This window comes from Zootoca vivipara, chromosome 7, assembly GCF_965207765.1.
Source record: "Zootoca vivipara chromosome 7, rZooViv2.hap1.1, whole genome shotgun sequence".
Taxonomy (NCBI): domain Eukaryota; kingdom Metazoa; phylum Chordata; class Lepidosauria; order Squamata; family Lacertidae; genus Zootoca; species Zootoca vivipara.
This window is the reverse complement of record NC_142590.1, coordinates 85,292,158-85,315,604: the sequence shown is the minus strand read 5'-3', so window position 1 is coordinate 85,315,604 and position 23,447 is coordinate 85,292,158. Positions and strand designations below refer to the sequence as shown.

The 23,447-nt window shown below is 43.8% G+C and overlaps 1 protein-coding gene across 5 annotated transcripts in view; it reads right to left on the bottom strand.

The window, feature by feature from the left end:
* CDH4 (cadherin 4) overlaps positions 1 to 23,447 on the bottom strand; it is a 747,009-nt gene that overhangs the window by 126,793 nt on the left and 596,769 nt on the right. For all 5 annotated transcript variants that reach the window (XM_088674703.1, XM_035121942.3, XM_088674704.1 and 2 more), the window contains one exon: positions 172 to 344. In XM_088674703.1, the coding sequence (XP_088530829.1) occupies positions 172 to 344 (173 nt within the window). The remainder of the gene's footprint in view (positions 1 to 171; positions 345 to 23,447) is intronic.

The window sequence follows — 23,447 nt, the reverse complement described above, 5'->3', positions numbered from 1 at the left end:
TAACTTAAATAAACTTAAGTCAGTGTAAGAGGTGCCTGGGCTTGTTGGAGCTGCTACTTGGGTACCAAGGCAAGCGTCGGAGGTGTTGCACTGGAATGGAGGCAAAGCCCCCCCCCCCCCGGGATGAGAAGCCATCATGCATGCTCATTCTGCTTCCCATTGAACTCTTACCTCTCTGTCAAGCCCAGCAGCCACCGTGACGATGTCTCCAGTCTCGCTGTTAATGGTGAACATGTTCTGTGATGGGCTCTGTGGGGTTTGCGTCACGATCCGGTACCTCACCATCCCATTGGCTGTAGTGACGTCGTCCGCATCGTTGGCCGTCACTGTCATCACGTAGGTTCCTTCACACAAGGTGGAAATGACAACAGAATCAATCATCATCTGAAATGGAGTATGCCTCTGTGTGTTGATGAAAGGGTTTAACTGGAAGATTCCGCTGAAGCTAAAGAAGATCAGGAAGAGCTCTCAAAGCACCTAGATTGGTTGATTAACTGTTATTAACTATTGGTTAACTGTTGTTCTCTGCTAGCCAACACGTGAATGTTTAACCTCAAATCACATGGGAGGCTACTGAATTGCAAATTGCCACCGTGGTCTTTGAAGCACAATATACATCAGGGGGCTTAGTTTGGTCAGAATTAAGTATACACTTCCGGAGTTAACACTAAATACATTACTTCTGGTAAATGAGCCACTGTAGTTGCTAGAGGGCTATAAAAATTTGTGTCCTGGGATTTACCAAAAAAGAGAAGAGGACACACGGAAAAAACTTCTGCAATTGTTATTATGAAAGCAATCCCCTTCCAGGGAGCCATGAAAAAGCAAGCAAACTCCTCCCTCTTGAAAACATTGACATAAGAAGAGACATGCTGGATTAGGCCAATGGTCCACCTAGCCAATCATCCTGTTCTCACAGTGGCCAACAAGATGCCTGTTGGAAAGTGGGCTGGCGCTTTTGGCAGCGCTTGGAAACGTGGCTCACTAGTGGAGTGTCCATTTAACCTTTTGCAACCACCACCACAACAAAGAAGATGGTATTCACACAAGAATATCAATGGAGATGGCAGTCAGAGCTGCTGCATTAACCTGGAGTACCTTCCTGAGCACACACACAAAATGAACTTAACTTATCTCCCAGAAATTTACAGAGACAGCAAGGTTGCAGGCTGAAAGCAGCTGAAATCATCAAACACCCCTGGGCTGAATCACGTAGGGAATGCTATCGTATTGGAGTGCACTGAAAGGAACAAGCCACAAAGAAGCTAGAGATGGAAGCTTCAGGGTTTGAGTTGGCAGAACCTTCCAAGATAGTTTGTTGCCTGGAAGGACCCCCCCAGCTCATATGCTATAGTTCAGGGATGGCCAACTCCCAATAGACTGTGATCTACTCACAGAGTCTACTCACAGAGTTAGAGACTGGCAGTGATCTACCCCCTTTTGGGGGGTTCAAAGTTGTTGAACTTTTTTAGGAAGGAAAGCCCTGCTTTGGGGGCTTCAGTTTGAGGTTGTTGAGCTTTTTTTAGGGAGGAGGAAAGCCCTGTTTTTTGGGGGTGCACGGCAAATATGTTGAGCTTCTTTTAGGAGACCCAAACAAGACAGAAGTACTGTTTGTGGGGGACAGGAGGTGGGCAGGTGTGGGGGACTCCCTGGTCCTAAATGGGGTAACTGTGCCCTTGAAGGACCAGGTGTGCAGCCTGGGAGTCATTTTGGACTCATAGGTGTCCATGGAGGCGCAGGTTAATTCTGTATCCAGGGCAGCTGTTTATCAGCTCCATCTGGTACGCAGGCTGAGACCCTACCTGCCCGCGGACTGTCTCGCCAGAGTGGTGCATGCTCTAGTTATCTTCCGCTTGGACTACAGCAATGCGCTCTACGTGGGGCTACCTTTGAAGGTGACCCGGAAACTACAATTAATCCAGAATACGGCAGCTAGACCGGTGACTGGGAGCAGCCGCCGAGACCACATAACACCGGTCCTAAGAGACCTGCATTGGCTCCCAGTACATTCCCGAGCACAATTCAAAGTGTTGGTGCTGACCTTTAAAGCCCTAAACGGCCTCGGTCCAGTATACCTGAAGGAGCGTCTCCACCTCCATCGTTCTGCCCGGACACTGAGGTCCAGTGCTGAGGGCCTTCTGGCGGTTCCCTCATTGCGCGAAGCCAAGTTACAGGGAACCAGGCAGAGGGCCTTCTCGGTAGTGGCACCCGCTCTGTGGAACGCCCTCCCACCGGATGTCAAAAAGAAAAACAACTACCAGACTCTTAGAGGACATCTGAAGGCGGCCCTGTTTAGGGAAGCTTTTAATCTTTAAGAAATTAGTGTATTTTAATATTTCTGTTGGAAGCCGCCCAGAGTGGCTGGGGAAACCCAGCCAGAAAGGCGGGGTATAAATAATTTATTATTATTATTATTATTATTATTATTATTATTATTATTATTATTACGGTATTGAGCTTCTTTGGGGGTAGCCAATGATCTTCCAGTGATCTACCACAGATGTCCAGTGATCTGTTGGTAAATCACAATCTACCTGTTGGGCATGCCTGCTATAGTTTATAAGGGACACAATACGCCGAGCAGTTATTTTGCACAAGCCTCACTGAAATGAACACGCATGGGCACAATAGTCAATTGTGCTGCACGTGTTAGGTTTGCTCAATTTGCAGCCCTTAATGGTACTCAAAATGCAAAATCAGAGGTGACCACATCTCCCTATCTCACATAGGACTGTTTATGGAGCTTTCTTTGTACTTGGGGGTTCATGGGGTTAACCCAGCTGGACAGAGAACCAAATACAAACCAAGCCTTAGACCTTCCAATCTCTCACAATGCCAATAAAAACAAATAACTACATAAATAAAGGACCTGCCCACGAGATGCTGACACAACCGCCCCCCCCAAACACTATGCAATAGAATGAAAAGGTCATCACCCCAACCCTCCCTCTCCCCTCTCATTTCCCCCAGTGTCTATGACAATAGTGTCTCATACTGAATGTAAACGAGCTGTGAAAAATGAAGAAGAAGAAGAAGAAGAAGAAGAAGAAGAAGAAGAAGAAGAAGAAGAAGAAGAAGAAGAAGAAGAGGAAGAAGAAGAAGAAGAAGAAGAAGAAGAAGAAGAAGAAGAAGAAGAAGAAGAAGAAGAAGAAGAAGAAGAAGAAGAAGAGGAGGAGTTTGGATTTGATATCCCACTTTATCACTACCCGAAGGAGTCTCAAAGCGGCTAACATTCTCCTTTCCCTTCCTCCACAACAAACACTCTGTGAGTTGAGTGGGGCTGAGAGACTTCAAGTGTGACTAGCCCAAGGTCACCTAGCAGCTGCATGTGGAGGAGCGGAGACACAAACTTGGTTCCCCAGATTACGAGTCTACCGCTCTTAACCACTATCTGCTATCCCTTGTTTATTTGTTTGTTTATTTGTTTTGTATCACAAAAAATCTTTGATAAAAACTAAATTACAAAATAATAATAATAATTTTGGACATCTTAGCAGTGCAGGGATTTTCACAGAGGATAAAGCCATCAATGACCTGTAGGTGTGATGGTTATGCTTTAGCATCACTTTTGGAAGCAATATGCCTCTGAATACCAGCTGCGGAGCATTGCAACATCCCATAATCACATGGTCAGCCACTTTGAGAGCGGGGTGCTGGACTAGACAGGCCTTAGGCAGAGCTCTTCTTACACTATTATGTACAGTGGAACCTCAGTTTATGAACACCTCGGTTTATGAATTTTCGGTTTATGGACGTTGCGGACCCATCTGGAACGGATTAATTCACTTTCCATTACTTTCAATGGGAAAGTTTGCTTCAGTTTATGAACACTTCAGTTTATGAACAGACTTCCGGAACCAATTACACTCATGCTTCGGGTTAAGTACGCTTCAGGTTGAGTACTCCGCGGACCTGTCTGGAACGGATTAATCCACTTTCCATTACTTTCAATGGGAAAGTTCGCTTCAATGGGAAAGTTCGCTTCAGTTTATGAACGCTTCAGTTTAAGTACTCCGCGGACCGTCTGGAACAGATTAATCTACTTTCCATTACTTTCAATGGGAAAGTTCGCTTCAGTTTATGAATGCTTTAGTTTAAGTACTCCGTGGACCGTCTGGAACAGATTAATCCACTTTCCATTACTTTCAATGGGAAAGTTCGCTTCAGTTTATGAACGCTTCAGTTTATGAACAAACTTTCGGAACCAATTGTGTTCATAAACCGAGGTACCACTGTACATCCATTTGTCACACACACATCTCCCCCCTACCCAATTTTTATGCTTGGGCAAAAACCTTTTTTGTCACCCAGCTTCCTATGCAAAGCACCAGGCACTTCCATCATGGCTTATTTAAGTAGTTACTGTAGGAACAAAGCACACCCCATTTAAGTAACTCTCGGTTTCTCATTTTTCCAGTCTTCAGTTCAGTGCTCCATATTAGTTTGCATTTTTTAAAAAAACTGATCAGCATTTTGTAATGTGTATTTCTCCTAATGGAAATAGTTTAGCATGTGATTTTTGACCAAAGTACACATTTTTGCAAAGGAATTCCCCCCTATTTAGCAGTTTGGTATGTTAATGTCACCAGTAAATGTATTTTATGGTGAAATTTACCCTAGGGTATGCATCCTTGTGTACATTAGTTGGATGGAGAAGGGCACTGAAAAATTCGGAGGAGCACAAATTTTGAAGGGTGAATTAAGTAGGCTTGCCTTTAAATGTGAACGGAATCAGATTTCTTCCCCATCCCTAGTGTGCAGGTTCCTCCTTTATTCTAGTATCCATATGGCCTGGATGGGGAGCCATTTATCTTGTTCCACTATCCTTTGATGTATCGGGAAGGAACCTGTGCCTCTCTCTGTTTTTATTCCATCCCACACTCACTCTTTCTCCCTGCTCTGTTCACTCCTCCTTCCCACAACTGTTTCACTGCCACTTTTAATACTTAGCCGCTCCAGGCACTACAAGCCTAGGTTTGATATTCTCATTCTGGCACCTCCTTTGGCGCCTCTCCAACCTTTGTGATGAAAAAGCAACACTTTTAAAAAAATTTTTAAAGAAATGTTTTGCATTTGCATTAGTCTAGGTTTACACTGGATGTACACTTCAAGCACGACAAAATCCCTATTTGGGGCAATGCTCCCGGCTTGCAACTCAAGAGTGGATTAGGATGTGTGACAACTGCACACGCGTGTATTTTATTGTGTCAGTGCACACGCAGGGCTGTGCCTGACCCCTAGAATGCTTGTCACTTTCATCATTAATATAAGTTAATCGCCAAAAATTATGTGTCCAAAATGGAAGGAAGACCCAAGGGCATGCAGTATGGGATTATGACCGCCTCTGAAGTTCTAAACTCTTTGAACAGCTATCAACCAAAAGCTTTATTTTTATAGCTGCGTTAGAATTGCCATTATACCAAGCTAGGTTTAAGCAAGATTGATGTTCATTAGTTAGACTTAATGCATGTTAAAACAGAGAGGTAATGGGGCATTTATCAAGAGGCCAAACCCTCATCTAAAAACCCGTCCACTTTGCTCTTTATGCCTCCAAGCAATGTACAACCTTTCCCCAACAACACTTTGTCTAGTGCTGTGATCTAAACATAAAACAGTGATAATTATTCTTTACTGAGCTGCACCTTACAGTTTATGTTTATAAATTCTTATTATTGCCAAATCATTAAAGGTTGGTTAACCTTTTCGGTCTAATTTCCGAACTACACGAAAGTTAATTTAATCATTCCCCCATAGAAGAAAAAAAATTCAATCATTATGGGCAGACATGTAGTAACAGCCATATTATATTAGATCTTCATTAACCTGAGCTAATAATGTCTTTCCGTTGATGGAAAGTTTCCCTTCTGGCGATTTTTCCTCCTGAATATGTGATGTTTTGCGGAACGGATAGTGTGCTTATGAGCATTTGAGGGGAAAGGACAGAAGTTGAGTGTGGGAGAGGAGCTTCGTAAGTGAGTAATGGGTTCTGAAATGAACTCCTTCAGCTCAGAAATCCCTGAGTCCTAGGGACATGAGAAGAGCCTGATGGATCTGGCCAATGGCCCATCTAGAGCAGCATCCAGGTCTTACAGTGGCCAACCGTATCCCTGTGGGAAACTTGCAAGCAGGACCCGAGCACAAGAGCCCTCTCCCTTCTCGTGATTTCCAACAACTGGTCTTCAGAAGCATTACTGCCTTTCACCATGGAAGTAGAGCATAGAAATACCTACGGTGGACGATTGGCAGATGAAGCTGATAGAATTCATGGAACTGTCCGAGCTGACTGGGAGACTCCGGGACCAGGGGAGAGAATCGGTGGAAGAAGATTGGAAGAAATTTAAAGTTTATTTAGAGAAGAATTGTAAGATTAGCAGTATTTAGTTACAGATTTGGAAGTAAAAGGAGGTTATAGAAGAGTGTTAGTTAAGTGTATTGTGTATTAAGATTTAGTTAAGTGTTATTATGATATTGAATTTTTAAGATTTAATCAGAATAGATTTATATTTTCAGATAAGTATAAGAGATTTATTGTATTGATAAGGTATTAAGAGTATTAATAGGTTTGTTGTTGTTTAGTCGTTTAGTCGTGTCTGACTCTTCATGACCCCATGGACCATAGCACGCCAGGCACTCCTGTCTTGCACTGCCTCCCGCAGTTTGGTCAAACTCATGTTCGTAGCTTCGAGAACACTGTCCAACCATCTTGTCCTCTGACGTCCCCTTCTCCTAGTGCCCTCAATCTTTCCCAACATCAGGGTCTTTTCCAAGGATTCTTCTCTTCTCATAAGGTGGCCAAAGTATTGGAGCCTCAGCTTCACGATCTGTCCTTCCAGGGAGCACTCAGGGCTGATTTCCTTAAGAATGGATAGGTTTGATCTTCTTGCAGTCCATGGGACTCTCAAGAGTCTCCTCCAGCACCACAATTCAAAAGCATCAATTCTTCGATAGGTTTAATTAATTATTTAAAAGATTGGAATCAAGATTTGGAAAGTACTAAGGAAGTGATATATAGTAACGTAGTTGGGAGGGAATGGAGGAAGTCGACAAAGATATGTGATATAAGATTGATTGGGATTTTTCTTGTTTTTCTTGTAATGGTGATATTTTGTTATGTTGTGTATGTATTGTGTTTTTCTTGTTCTGTTTTTTATGTTGTATTGTTGAAAAATCAACGAAGTAGAGCATAGTCATCCTGGCTAGTAGTCATTGATAGCCTTATCTGCCATGATACTTTTCCACACACACACACACACACACACACACACACACACACACACTCTTTTTAAATTACATTTTCTGTTTTGCAATTTAAAATACCGTATTTTTTCATATATAACATGCACCCATGTATAAGATGCCCCATCTTTTTAGGGGCTTAAAAAAGAGAATATGGGTGGAGATTGCCCCGAGTTGTGCAGCCTTTTGGGGGAGAGATTGCCAGAATTGTTGAGCTTTTGGGGGGGGGTTACCCAGACTAGTTCAGCTTTTGGGGGGGAGGGGTTGTCGAAAATCGCTCACCCGCAGGACCGCAGCAGTGCACATTGGCGAAGCAACCAATCATTTGCACACTCGCCAAAGGCAAGCGCCAATTGCCTGCCCAATTGCTGCAGCAGCCAGTAGCCAGCGGACTTTCCTGCACCAATCAATCACCCACAAAAACATTGCTGCCAATCTCCTGCTCACTGCATTCACCAATCGCCCTTCCCACCTCTCCACTATCTGTGTATAAGACAACCCCAATTTTTAAGCATAATTTCAAAGTTAAAAAACCTCGCCTTACACAGAAAAACACGGTACTTATTTTACATCCTTAAAATATCAATGACTTCCCTTCTTCTCTTTCCATGGTTCATCTTACATATCATAAATCCCTGCATATTTTACAAAAAAACTATACCATTCAGTATTCCATTATTGCATTCATCAACACTTATTTACACCATTGAATTTATCTTAATGCTGCCAACCTTTTCAGCTGTACACAATTATTTCCCATATATTCAATTAACATGTTCCAGTCTTCTCTAAATGTATGTTATTCTTGTTCTCTTATTCTATATGTTAAGTCTGCAAGTTGTACATATTCTTTTAACTTAAGTTGCCATTCTTCTTTGGTTGGGACCTCACTCATTTTCCATTTTTGGGCTAAAGAAACATGGGCCACAGTGGTAGCATACATAAATAACCTTTTTTTGACACCTGGGAATTTCAGTATGAATTATCCCCAACAGAAAAGACTCTGGTTTTTTTTGGGGGGGGAGTACCTTTAAACATTCCCCCCCCCATTTCATTATGGATCATTTCCCAATACTCTTTTATGCTTTTATAAGTTGGTGGTCATCGCTGCTTCCTATGGAAGTGAATCCTATACATCTGCGTGAAAAAGTGCTTTGTTTTGTGTGTCTTGAATCCTCCAACATTCAGCTTCATTGGTTGTCTATGAGTTATGAGCAAGGGAGAAAACCTTTTCTCTCTCTCAACGCCATGCAAAATTATATAAACTTCTACAGTCATATCTCGGTTTAAATACGCCTCAGTTTGAGTATTTTCAGTTTAAGTACTCCGCGGACCTGTCTGGAACGGATTAATCCACTTTCCATCACTTTCAATGGGAAAGTTCGCTTCAGGTTAAGTACGCTTCAGGTTAAGTACGGACTTCCGGAACCAATTACACTCATACCTCGAGTTAAGTATGCTTCAGGTTGAGTACTCCGTGGACCCGTCTGGAACAGATTAATCCACTTTCCATTACTTTCCATGGGAAAGGTTGCTTCAGGTTAAGTACTCCACAGACTGTCTGCAACGGATTAATCCACTTTCCATTACTTTCAATGGGAAAGTTCGCTTCTGGTTAAGTACGCTTCAGGTTAAGTACGGACTTCCAGAACCAATTGTGTTTGTAAACTGAGGTACCACTGTATCTTATTATAAGCTGCAAATGCTGCAAACTTTCTACATGGGGCAGTCCATGGGGCACTGGGGCAGTCACTCCTTTTCCAACTCTACAATGTTCTCGTATCCAGTGCTATTTTTCCAGAAAAAGAGGTCTCAGAACTCACCACGAACACCTTCCTCGTTCTCTTCAAACAGCAATGGCACCCACCTGAAAGGTGCCGGAACTGATTTCTAAAAAGTTCCAGCTGAAAAAAGCCCTGTGCATATCCACTTCCACTTATGATTCAGCTTTGAGTGGCTCAGTGCCAGATCTTTCATTAGTTCTGTTTTCCTCCTCTCCGCTTCCCCACATATTTTCACAAACTTACCATATTGCTAGAGGGAGGGGAGGCGAAAGTTGAGGGTTGGTATCTGAGTTGTCTCTCACTATCCACAAGGAAGTTTTCCAGATTTGCTCAGAGTAGGGATTGGGGGGGGGGAGTAATTTGATTTAGTTCACATTTTCAAATGAACCTCCTACCTAATTTGCACTTTCCGAATTGACATGCAAACCAAAACACAGAAACTCTTCAAAAATCCGCCATAGCTGCCAAGTTTTCGCTTTTCTCGCGAGGAAGCCTATTCAGCATAAGGGAAAATCCCTGTAAAAAAGGGATAACTTGGCAGCTATGAAATCCGCACGTCTCTGAATTTTGCACTGCAGTTTGCCAGGCATGTAATATACAAAAAAACTGCGTATATAAGGATAAAAAGTGCACAAAATGCACATGTCAATGAAAGCAGCCTGTAAAAAATGCATTTTATTAGTGAAGGATGCTTTCCAAAATGCTTGCCAACATGTGTATATCAGGCAAAATTTCATACATCAGATGAGGAGAAATTCGCATTAAAATAACAATCAGTTTTCACAAGGACTTGCTCCACCACCACCACCCCGACAAGAATTCACAGCCTGATGTAGCTGTGAAGAACTGGATGTAAGTCTACAAAACTGAGAAACAGAGAAACTGAAATGGATATATTGCCTCACCCCGCCTGAATTGCAAAGGAAGTGATTTATTGACCAGGAGGGAATACCATCCCCCCACTGTGATTTCCAGAATTCCCACTGGCATGGGGGGGTGTATTACTCATATTCTTTTACATGGAAGCCCTCAAATAGCTCTACCCATTGATTTCACCCATGATGATTATATGGAGTCTCCACATTTAGAGGAAGTATGTACCACTGGATACCACTTGTAGGGGAACAACAACAGGAGATGCCTATGGCTTTCTCCTCTTCCTCATGGGCTTCCTAGAGGCATTTTACTGATCATGATGGGAAGCAAGATGCTGGAATAGACTACTGCCCTGATTGAGCTTGTCTTGTCTTTTGCTCTCACTTGATGCGGATTGTTGTGAAAATAGGTCTCCACAGCAGGACGTGTGCCCAAGGAGTCTGACTTGAATAACACTGGGGTGGGGGGAACTCCATCCATGCCCCACATTCAGTGCCGGATTACCAAATAGGCAGAGCAGGCACCAGCCGATGGGCCCCACGCCTTTTAGGGGCCCTGGGACAACGGATCAAAATACTATTGATTTGATCTTGAAAGACAATTACAACCAAGCTTTCCTACTTCAATGTTATCCCACTAGAGAGTGTGTACAAGGAACATCCAGATACGAAGCTTTCAAAAATGTATTAGGAGGTAATTTGTAAGACCCCCCCCCCCAAGATTTTGACTGCCTAGGGGTCTCCACAGGGTTTAATCCGGCACTGCCCCCTTTGAGTGCATTTGCCTGGCTATAGTAATAACTCTTCCTTGACTGGTTTGAGAACTCTCTCTCTCTCTCTCTCTCTCTCTCTCTCTCTCTCTCTCTCTCTCTCTCTCTCTCTCTCTCTCCGTGCGTGCATGGACAGGAATATCTGACTTATGTGACTGAAATCCAGCCTAGGAAACTGCACGGAGGCAAGAGATACATCCATTGCTCCACCCACTTTGGCTGCTAGACTTGCCTACTACACTACTAGCAAACGGCCCTCAGAAGGTTGACCACAAGACAATGTGGCCCTTGGCTGGAAGAAAGCTTCCCTACCCTTTTCTATAAGATATACAAAATAACCTCAACAAATGCTTTTAATATAAAAAGCACTGCTTTTCTCTCTCTCGTTTTGCAATTTAAAGTTAATAATATCCCTGCGGGCTTTTATACCTTGCTGTGCATCATGTCGTTCCCCTTATAATCTCTTGGCCCCTTGGTCGCAATCTGAGTGCACGGAATGAAAACATCTGTATCTACATTTAGATACGATTACACATATATGGTTGACAAGGTGTGGAGCAAGCAGAGGAAACCAAATAATAGCAATTCATATCCTGGTCTGAAAAAAACATCAAGGAAAAAAAATGGAACGGGGCTGCCCAAATAACAAGTAACAGCAATAATCAAGAATTTTAAAAAGTCATGTGTAAGGCAAGAAAATGAATGAAATGCCTTTCTTCTGCAGAGGCAATGAGTTGAAAAGAACCTTTCTAAATACTCTGTGCAAAAGCTTCAGCACCAGGAGCTACTATGGCCTCTGCGGAGCTAGGGAGAGAGGGAATTGGTCCATCTAGCTCAGGATTGCCTATCCTAGGGGTAGCCAATATGGTGCACTCCAGATGTTGTGGACTACAAAACCCATCAGCCCCAGCCAGCATAGCCAATAGTCAGGGATGATGGGAGTTGTAGTCAAAAATGTCTAAAAGGCACCATGTTGACTATGCCTGACCTAAAGTGACCAGCAGTTGCTCTGCAGGGTTTCAGGTCCTAGATCAGGCATCCCAAAACTGCGGCCCTACAACTCCCATGATCCCTAGCTAACAGGGCCAGTGATCGGGGAAGATGGGAATTGTAGCCCAAAACATCTGAAGGGCCGAAGTTTGGGGGTGCCTGTCCTAGATGGAAATGTGGGAGATCTTGGACCATTTGCAGGTAAAGTACCACCAGCGAGTGTTGGCCCTTCCATATGTATATGGAGTGGCCGCTGAGACCACATAACACCGGTCCTAAGAGACCTACATTGGCTCCCAGTACGTTTCCGAACACAATTCAAAGTGTTGGTGCTGACCTTTAAAGTCCTAAACGGCCTCGGTCCTGTATACCCGAAGGAGCGTCTCCACCCCCATTGCTCAGCCCGGACACTGAGATCCAGCGCCGAGGGCCTTCTGGTGTTTCCCTCACTGCGAGAAGCAAAGCTACAGGGAACCAGGCAGAGGGCCTTTTCGGTAGTGGCACCCACCCTGTGGAATGCCCTCCCATCGGAGGTCAAGGAGATAAACAACTACCTGACATTTAGAAAACACCTAAAGGCAGTCCTGTTTAGGGAAGTTTTTAATCTGTGATATTTTAATGTATTTTGGTATTTGCTGCAAGCCGCCCAGAGTGGTGGGGGAAACCCAGCCAGATGGGCGGGGTATAAATAATAAATAATAATAATAATAATAAATAATATACCCACACATTTCTATAATCCCTTTCAAATTAATTAAACATGTGCAAGTGCAAACAGCTGCAGGTGATAAGGTGACAGGAATGCTTCCCCCAAGCCCTCAGATGTCCTTGCTTGAAGCTTGGCCTTCCCTGTAAGATATATATTTGCAGTGCTCCACTGCTATGAAAGTGAAATGTGCCTCAGCAGCCACTATCCTTTGCTGGCCATGAGGGCAGCAAGGAAGATTGAGAGCATTTCAGCTGCATGATGCACTAGCAGCATTTAGTAACGGCGGCTGAAGTCCTTTCCAGGTGCTCAGTGACCACATGGAGAGGGTGAGAATTGGGATAACACTCATGGTTGCTTGGAGAATAGGTCAGTGGACACCATCCCAAGGGCCCCTGCGCACTTTCCTGGAATGTGTGAAAAGGGCAAGTGACCTTTGTGTTTGCCCGCAAACTGTGAGGCATGCAGGAGAAATGCAAAAGATTAGAATCTGAATTTCCAGAGGCACCCAGAAATTCTGAAATGATGATATATTCCAAGATAGGAGTTGGCGACGCCTCGGTCATATTTGACCCCTAAGTGGCAACATCCGTCTTCCTAGATGCAATGCCAAAGGCAAAGGCAGAGCATGGACAAAGAGCAGCCATCTGTGGCAATGGAAGGCAGGGGCTGGTTATTTTGGAGATGGAGGCCTGGGGCCTGCTTGCACCCAACTCCCTTGTTAGATTTTTCCCTCTGACAAGTTAGACCAGCTTTCTTGTTGCGCTAGTAGGGATCCCCAAACCAGATCTGCTGCGAACCCAGGATCTAAAAAACACCACCAACAATTTGCAGACAACGGTAGCAGCCTTTTGACACCACACACTATCGAGCTCCAATTGGAAACTCCAACCATTCTCATTCACCGTTATTTGTTGTAATCAATGGCAGATTTTGACCTTTCAAGCAGCTAACCTAATTAATAAAAGACGTCACTTCCTAACTGCGGGAGATTATCAGCTTCATGAAAGGTGCAGTGAGATGCCTTAATGAGGATAAAAAAGAACAAGCTGGCCTGAAGAGGATTTTTTTGGAGAGAATGCAAGAGGAGCCTTGTCGCGAGTGACTGAAGTGATGCCTTTCATGTTAACAAAATTAAGTGCTTGGTTAAGAAAACGAACAAACCTTTTCTTTTGCACAGAAGTCTGCCGAGTTGTGATCACATTGTTGGGGCGTGTGTTCTGCGTGTTTTGTGGAGATTGATAATCATAACTAATTAACCACGCAGGCATCGCAGGAAAAGGACTGGAGTGTAATAACAACTCATGGCAAAGCACATCTTCGGGATGAGTCTCACGCATGTACGGCAAGTCAATGAGGATGTCAGGGGTGACTGACTGTAGGGGCTGTAACAGTCAGAGGTCCTGGGACTCATATAATGAGAAACTGAATGCAGATTAGCTCAAGTTCAATGTTCAAGCATCTTCCTTGTCTATAGGGAAAGTGTTGTGGTTCATTTTGCATGCAGAAGGGCCCAGATTCTATCTTCTGGCGTTTCCAGGTGAAGGTAAAGGGACCCCTGACCATTAGGATTCTGGGGTTGCAGCGCTCATCTCGCTTTACTGGCCGAGGGAGCCGTCGTACAGCTTCTGGGTCATGTGGCCAGCATGACTAAGCCGCTTCTGGCGAACCAGAGCAGCCCACGGAAACGCTGTTTACCTTCCCGCCAGAGCGGTACCTATTTATCTACTTGCACTTTGATGTGCTTTCGAACTGCTAGTTTGGCAGGAGCTGGGACGGAGCAACGGGAGCTCACCCCATTGCAGGGATTTGAACCGCTGACCTTCTGATCAGCAAGCCCTAGGCTCTGTGGTTTAGACCACAGCGCCACCCGCTTGCAAAGACCTGTATATGAAACCTTCGAGAGCTGCTGCCTGTCAGAGCTTACAATGCTGACTCAAAGACGGCAATCAACTCTGATTTCCTTCATTTGAGACAAGGCATGGAGTGTTTGTGAGTGTGTGCTTCTAAGCACCGAGGGCAAACCTCCAAAGGAGACGAGCATTGCTGGTGTTATTGCTTATGTGAAGAATGTTGTAATTAAAATCCTTTTTGCCTTCTCTAACTCGCTGCCACAGCAGTAGCTCTGCTTCCCCCACCCTGCCTCCCTTCCACAGTCCTCTTCTTGTTATTGATGTCCCTTTTAAAAAATTAAATAGCTGGGAGTGAGATCTACATGTCGCAAATTAAATTGGAGAAATCTCATAAAAATAAATATTCTACAGAATGCCAGGAACGGTGTTTTTTAAAGAAGCCAAAAAAAAACAAAAACAAAAAAACAAAAAAGAGAGGAGATTATTCTATTAGTTCTCCTGTTGTTTATTTTTTTATTTTATTCCTCTGCCAGCAGAGATCCCCCTGAGAGATTAAAACTGTGGACTAATGCACAGATGGGGCGAGATACTTGAAAGTCATCTGGATATTAAGAATTTAAATCTTTTAGCCTCAGCGATTTGAACAGAAAGCCAATTATGGGCCTGAATTAGTTTTCAAATTAAACTACAATTTAAAGGTTTGTGAAATTAATCCTTTAAGGCATAGCCTTGCATTTCTACATAAGCTCACATGAAGATCCCAAATCTCCTGCCAAGTCTTGGGGGGGTGGGAGGAGGGAAGAGGTGTTCCCTTTTACCTGCTAGTGCACTTAATGAAGAAATTGCTCTGCATCCTGCCACTTGCGTTCCTGGTAAAAGGACACGGAAGAGCGTTGCTGAATGAGTTGGTAAAATTATAGGAGAGAAGGAAATGAAAGTGTCAGAAGCAAAAATTGCAGGGCAGCCGGATGTAAGAAGAGGAACCGGTCATTTTCAAGTGCAGGCAGCAGGTGGACTGTGAAAACAGCTCCCTTACCTGTCGAAATCTGAAGCTTCCTATTAATTGCAAGAATAACAAACCCCCTCTGGGGAAGGGGCTGCAGCTCAGTGGCAGAGCACTTGCTTTGCAAGCAGAAGGTCCCAGGTTCAATCCCCAGGCAGGGCTGGAAGAGAACCCTGTCTGAAATTTTGGAGTGCCATTGCCCATCAGAATAGACAATATGAATCTAGATCAGGCATCCCCAAACTTCGGCCCTCCAGATGTTTTGGACTACAATTCCCATCATCCCTGACCACTGGTCCTGTTAGCTAGGGATCATGGGAGTTGTGGGCCAAAACATCTGGAGGGCTGCAGTTTGGGGATGCCTGATCTAGATGGACCTCTGTATACGGCAGCTTCCTATGTTCCTACCACTGTCTGTTGCAAAGGGTTGTCTTATGAATCCCCTATGCACACATTCCAACACAATAGGGAGATAGAGTTCCAAGACATGTTTTGGAAATCTGATTAAAGTTGGTTTGCTTACACAATTCTTTGCGAGCCCAGTCGCAGTCTCCCTCTCTCTAGGAATGCTCCCGGGGAATTCAGTCTTTACCCATTTCAGTTTGACTGTCCTAGGCTAGTGACCAGATGCGAACTGAGCTACCCACAAGCCTTTGCAATTCCCGAACGGTCTGATTCAGTTCTTGGCTCAAAAGCAGCAGAATGAATGTGTAAAAAAGAAAGAAGAAAGAAAGAAAGAAAGAAAGAAAGAAAGAAGTTTAAAAATACATATTTAAATGCAAATTTTGTGTGGATGAAACATAGACTTATAGGTAGGGATGGCGATTTCTGAAAATCTTGATGTCAAACTTATCTGCATGGATTTCTCCCTTCTCATTCCTATCTTGCTGCTTAATCTCAATTAAAAAAACGAGTCTCCCTGCAACAATTCCACTAAAAATGCTGGTTTCCTAAGGAGCCAGCACATACACAGAAACATACCACAATGTTTATATATTAGTATATGTCTAAAATTATGCTGCATAAATATACAACATATCCTTCAACCCACTCTACTTGCAGGTGAACACATTCAAAATGGACCTGCACTAGAAACAGACTGGCTCACCCCTTCTGCTCTATTTATTTCTTTCATAAAAATTTATACACTGCTCGATTGCTAAAAATAAAGAACCCTCAAAGCGGCTTACAAAAAAGATAAAACAAAATTATAAAAAGGGGAAAAAATAACAACAAGATTTCAAGACTTTCGAAAAGTTAAAATAACAATAGGCTAAAAACAGATTTTAAAAATCCACATCACTTTCTAAACTTGATATGGGCAGGCTTGTCTAAACAAAAATCTTTTTGGCAGGCACCGAAAAGAGGATGGTGAAGACACCTGCCTGATATCAATAGGCAGGGAGTTCCAAAGATTATGTTCTTACAAACATGAAATGGCTGTTACGTGGCATCTGCAACATTTTGCTGATTGGAGTGGTTGAGTTGGCATATATGGTTTAAGGAAATCTTTCTTCTATTGTTGCAGTATGGCTTTAGCTATGCCCAATTTACAACACGGAACATCTTCTGGGGCCAGAAAGCATACCTGCCACCTGTACGCCACTGAAAGAGGAAACTGCAGAATCTGGAGACCTTTATCTACTCTTGAAAGGAAACTTCTGCAGCCGGAAAAGAACTTTGCTGATTAAGACTGCTGGAGGGTCCAGTGGGAATTTTCGGTTCTGGCTTTGCAGCTGCTTTTTTTTTTTTAACATGGCTATGTTCTTCACAGAGAGGCAAAGTTCAAAGAAGCAGAACATTATTTGAGGAGAGTAAAACATGGCCTTTTAAGATACACTTTCAATCACCAGCAGTGCATTAAATCAAAACAGCTCGGGAAAAAGGGGGGAAGCTGATTTGGCGTGTGTGTTTTTAAAAACGGTTCAAATCTATTTCATGTTCTGAATTCATTTGAAAAGCTCAGCAAAGACCCGTGTTTAACACATAATAATAAAAAAGGCGAACACTAAAGACTTCATCTGCATAACCTTACACTAATGACATGAGAAGCAGTTAGGGAGAATTTATTCTTCGGCATTTTTAAAGCGGAGCAAAGGGAGCTCCTTTTTAATGTGAGCCGGGGGTGCAATACATAGCAGACTTGATATGCCTTTGCTTACATGGGCTAGCAGTTTTATTCCACAAGGACTATCTTGCTTTCAATATAATAATGTACTGTTTGGCATTATAAAACGACTACTCTCTCTCCCCCCCTTTCAATAAAAGAAAGAAATAATTTCTTAGAAATCACAAAGGCAACCATAATATCCATGGGCCTCCTTACCACCTTTATACCAGATTTTAAACTCACCTCTATCCAAAAGTCTGAGGATGAGTAACTCAGCTGAAGCAAATCTCCCCACCCCACTTCCCAAATTCCTCCTCTGCAATTCTTGCCTGTGAATTTTGAGGGAGAATATTCTCCAGTGTCTGGCATTTTGACATCTGATGGCATTTAATAACCGATTTCAATATTTGATATGAACTGACAGTTAGTATGATGGTATTTGATAGCTGACAAACTGTGACAGGAAACATCTGACTGTCTTCAATTTTTGACATCTATCTTGCAACAGCAGTTCATTATTTTTGTATTAATGTAGTTAATACCTTTATCCAATTAGGTTATAGGCAGACCTTGATTTTAAAGCATAATGTCAAATTTCAGGATTCAATTCCATCATCGCTATCTACATTTTAAAACAGAAAAATCTGCAAAATTTGAATGCCCACCCCTAAATTAATTTAAGTTCTGCTGAGTTGCCCTATGTTAGAAAAGTGTGTGTGTATACATTGCAAAACAATCCAGTTTAAATAAAACGAGTAACGCCTAATCCATATTAATTCTGCCTCATACCACCCTACTATCAAATCCATCCAAAATTAAAGAAATTTCACGCACTGCTTCCAGAAGATGTTTGAATCTGAGCTTTGCCAAATATTCAAGGTAACAGATTATTCTGTAGAGAGGTAGGCTCTAGGAGAGGCATAGGCAAACTTGGCCCTCCAGATGTTTTGGGACTACAAGTCCCATGATCCCTAGCAGGGCCGCCTTAACCATATCTGGCGCCCTGGTGCCAAGATCCCTCCGGCGCCCCCCATGAGTGAGACAGGCACGAGGGGCGTGCGGGGAGCTGAGAGGCGCGGAGGAGACAGCCCCAGGCTCGCGCTCCCTGTGTGCCTCCGGAGAGTGGCCTGAAGCCACTCAAAAACTGAGAGGCGCGGAGGAGGAGGCCCCAGGCTCCCGCTCCCCACGCGAAGCTCCAGAAACGTGCGGGGAGTGCGAGCCTGGGGCCGCCGTGCTGCGGCTCTCAGCTGTTCAGGCGGCCCCAAGCCAGGACTCCCCACGTGCCTCTGGAGAGCTACCTGAAGCCGCTCAACAGCAGAGGCTTGCGGAGGCAGACACCAGCGTTCGGCGCCCCTTCCGCACCCCTGGCCAGGCGCCCTGGCGCTTTGCGCCACTCAGACCGGGCCTAGGGGCGGCCCTGATCCCTAGCTAACAGGACCAGTGGTCAGGGATGATGGGAATTGTAGTCCCAAAACATCTGGAGGGCCGAGTTGGCCTATGCCTGCTCTAGGAATATCTCCTTAGTTGCCTGTGCTGCCCTGACTTGGAAATGTGAAATATGATGATTAACTAAGGCTGCCATCCTAACCATGCCTACTCAGAAGTCATGCCTACCCACTGAAGTCAATGAGCAAGTAGGGCTAGGATGGCAGCCTAAGTGTATGGATGGTAGACCTAACTCAATGGGTTGTAGCAATCAGGCACCTGGTTTTCAGGTATTGGGGGCCAAAGATCTCCAGAAATAAAGCTAGCACCTTCAGCTGAGTGCAGAAGACAACAGGGAGCCATTGCAGATGTTTGATCACTGGTATATTATGCTTCCACCATTCTCTGGCAGTAGCTCACATAATTCTGAACCAGCAGAAACGTCTTGATTGCCATCAAGGGTTGTCATTCACCACCCTTTGGGACTTCATCATCTGAGATGAGGAGCGCTACTTGTAAGGACCAACTCTCCCAAGATGAACCAACCTGGACACTACAATCATCATCTTTGTGTGGCTACTCAAATGAGAGGTCTGGAGGGTGGCAACATGAGAATGGGTCTTTTCCACACTGGCTCACCATTTGTGGAATGCTCTCCCCAGGGAGGTTCGCCTGGCACCTTCATTACATATCTTTAGGTGCCATGCATTTGGGTGATTAACATTCTATGGCTTTTTTAAATGTATTTATGGGAGTTGAGGGTTATTGGTTTGTTTTAGTTTTATCATGTATTCTGTGTTTTCATTTCATATTTTGGTATTGTGGACCACTCTGTGATCTTTTGGTATACAAAGTTAATAAATAATAAAGTGGTTTTTGAAATACAAGGATGTGAGAGCCTGGTCCAGCCAGGTGCATCTCAGGCCAGCTGAATCAATGGCATTTAAAAGTCTAATAGGATCATCAGGGTGTGACCACTCCGATATTTGCTCCTTTGCGGGAACATTCACTCAAGGGCAGTGTTACAATGAGGTCAAATTGCCAGTAGCATGATGAGGTCAAAAACTGTCAGTTTGTCACATATCTACAGACACATCTACAGATATATGGCAGACAGTGGGTAGTATCCAAATTAGTACTGAGTTACGTGTCCCATCACAGCAAGGTTTTCTGCTTGTGCAATGAGACTTCTCCACTCTCCTCTTCCCATGTGCCCCCTAAATATGTTCTAGGGGTTCCCTCGGCTCTCAGAAACAGGTTCAGGGAGGGCATGGGGTACATGCAGTGGCTGGAGGGGGTGGGGAAGTCCCATTGTACAAGGAAAAATTATTCTGCTGATGGAACATGTCAGTTGGATATCACCATAAATATGGAAGGGGTTGAAATAGCAAGAACAATTCATATTCTTGTCTGGAAGCATTTCAGGCAAGAAATCGGAATGAGAACGTGCCAAATTGCGTATAATTGTAACCATCAAAATAAACAGGTGCACATCACAACGAATGGAGATGCTTCCAATTCTTCTGTGGATGTAGTGGGTTAGAACCTTTCAAACTGCTCTGTGGAAAAGCCTCTGCCGTAGATCTACCTTGGCATATTGTCCATTGAAACAAAGCTCAAGCGTTGCACCCAACTTGTCTCTATAACGCCTCCCAACCCTACATTACCCAATAAACATAGTTGTACATACTTCAGTTCCCAGCATTGTTGGTTGTCAACTGTCCAGAACTGCTACTGAACCACCTTTCCAAGAAGGGAAGTTTGGTGATCAGTAGTAATGTATACGTGGGTAGATCTTTTCAAAGTAAGGTTGAATGACCACAGATTTCAGGTTATTCACCACTGTACCTCCCCTAAACATGACATTAATAATGACCCAGCCAGCAAGGTTTCCCCCATAACCTAAAGTGCATCTTTTGCATCAGTGGGCAAAAAAGAGTTAATTGTTTTGGATAAAGAACAAACCAGAATAAAAGGACAAGGCTGAGCCAGTTGGCAACCCACACTTGCAGCTGTCAAGTCACCCATAGGCTGGACCATCTGACTGCATGACCTTGCCTTTTTCTGAAAGGCATAACATCACAGTGATTGCTGATGTGCAGAATGAGGGCTTCTCATGGCTCGGCCCCCCATGAAATTTAGCAAAGGCAAGGAAGAGAAATTCAATAACCAATATAAACCCTTTAAGAGAATACAGATTAAATAACGGGGTGGTTCTGGGGAAATACATCAAAGGAGAATGTAATTGCTTCTGAATAGGAGAGACAGTTTTGTACCCATATTATGGTTTGGAATAGATAGTTAAAAAAAAAGGGGGGGGGAATCCCACCCAAGCCCATAGCTCTAACCAGAAGAGCAAGCATTTTGTAGTCAAAGGTATCCAATTCTGATTTAATAGCTTAAAGGCTTATCCGGATTTTAAACAGGAAGAAGCTGCAATTTACTCTATCTATCATCCTAATGAGCAGAGCTAGTTTAACATCTGGTAACTCTTTTCTGTATTGATTTGTTTTAGAGTAAGACACAGGAAGTTTGATTTGCCACGGAAGTGTCAAGAGGATATCAGCTCATTTCAACGTACATGTGAGCTCATAGCAGTTTTTCGCCCGCTGAAATCCTGATGGAGTGTGGGATCCTTCCTGCACTAAGAGCATTTAAAGCGTGCTGAAAACATCTGCATGCACCTGAACGTCAAAGGAATTATCCAAATGCATTCCAGAAACCCCAAGCTTGCTGCCATAGCTCCTCCAAGACGTGCTCTTGTAAAATAGAGGTCTTTCAGGAGAAGGGCTTGCTGTATGCTATGTAATGACTCAGGCTCACTCAGGTTACTTAGTGGGTAGTCAGTGAGTTAAATCATGTCCTGAGTTTAAAAACTAACAGGCAATGTATAAATTGACAATCATATGTTTCAACCTTCAATCATATGTTTCAACACCTGCTGATCCCCCCCCCCCCCCCGTACCACCAGGCTTATGCAGAAAATATATTTCCATAATAAGTTGGTGGTGGTTCCTGACTTTTATTTTAAATTTTTAAAAAATTATATTGATAGATATAGGGATACTGTATAGAGTTGTAAACCACTTTGACAATTTTAGAAGATAGTCAGTCGGGGCATGTAAGGGCACAATATTCAACAATTCTGTCCACGAATCATAGAATCACAGAACTGCAGAATTGAAAAGGACCCCAGGGTGATCTTGTCCAAACCCATGCAATGCAGGAATCTCAGCTAAAGCATCAAAGAAGCAACAAGGGATGAGGCCAGGAGTGGGGGGAATCAGACTGTAGACAGAATGTGCCCCCCTCTGGCCAGTTTGGCCATTGGCACTCTCCCCGGGCCACACTCTGCACTGGTCTTGCTCAATAAACTCTGATTGCTGCTCTTGGCTGGTTGTGTCCTTGAAAGGGTGACCATGCTTCTTGTCTGGATGGAGAGCAGAGGGGTGTGTGTGTGTGTGGAAATCTGTGACTTTTGCCTGGCTGGAACACAGCCTACTCTACCAACGTAAGCATGGCATTCATTGCTCCACACATTTTTGTGGCCCCACCCACTGCTCTCACATGGCCCCAGGAAGGCTGCCCATGAGGAAATGCAGTCCTCCTCCAGCTGAAAGAAGGTTACCCCCCCCCAGACTAGATAAAGAAGGAGACGGCGATGTAGGCTGCAGAATGAAGCAGGCATGTGGGCTGCCCCACAACAAGCTACAGGTAAGGAAGAGCACTTTTGAATGTTGTATGACATTAAAAAAAACAAAACCCTCCATGCAGCCAAACCAAACCTTAGCACTTCTGGGAGGCAGGTTCTAGCCCAGACATTTGTGGATGTGCACCAGGGACTGGCTGGATGAAGAAGAGTGGTGGGACCTTTCCTCCCAAGGAGGGCTCCAAAGATGACATCTTAGAGCAGGCATTCCCAAACTGTGGCCCTCCAGATGTTTTGGCCTACAACTCCCATGATCCCTAGCTAACAGGACCAGTGGCCAGGGAAGATGGGACTTATAGTCCAAAACATCTGGAGGGCCAAAGTTTGGGGATGCCTGCCTTACAGCCTGGTGGTGGGACACTGGGTCTAAAATGGTGTGGTCTGCTCTATTGGCTCATTCTGCTGCAGGTGTAGACCCAGTGTCACCACAAGAGCAAAAGAAAGCAAAAGAGAAGAGGCGTGGACTTTCCGCCCTCAAGGCATAAATCAAAACACTTTGTCCCTGCTACATATTTTTGGTACCCTGTTCCAATTCCTCAACAGGCAGAAAGGCAATCAATCCCAATTGCCTTTCCTCTCGTTAAAAATGGTGTCCTCCAGAGGTTTTTTTTATATGACAACTACCCCAGGCAATGGAGAAGTTATGACAAATGTTTGCTGACACAATCCAAGAGGAATGTGATATTTAACCCTTCCACCAGGTAAACAACAGTGGAAGACAAATTTATCAAGGGAAAACAACCTCATTAAGTCTGCCCTGAGATCTTTATTTCTCAGCATGTTCCCTACTGTTCACAAAATAACCTACATTTCTCCCCCCCAAAAAATACCCCAAACATTGAATTCCTTCACATTTGTTATTATTAAAGCTCCTGACAGATGAAATTTGCTGTCAATTAGCTGCCTTAAATTGATCAGATGGACGGAATTAATGGACTAATTACTGGAAATAATTGATTTATCTCAATGCAGGTGGTCACATTTTG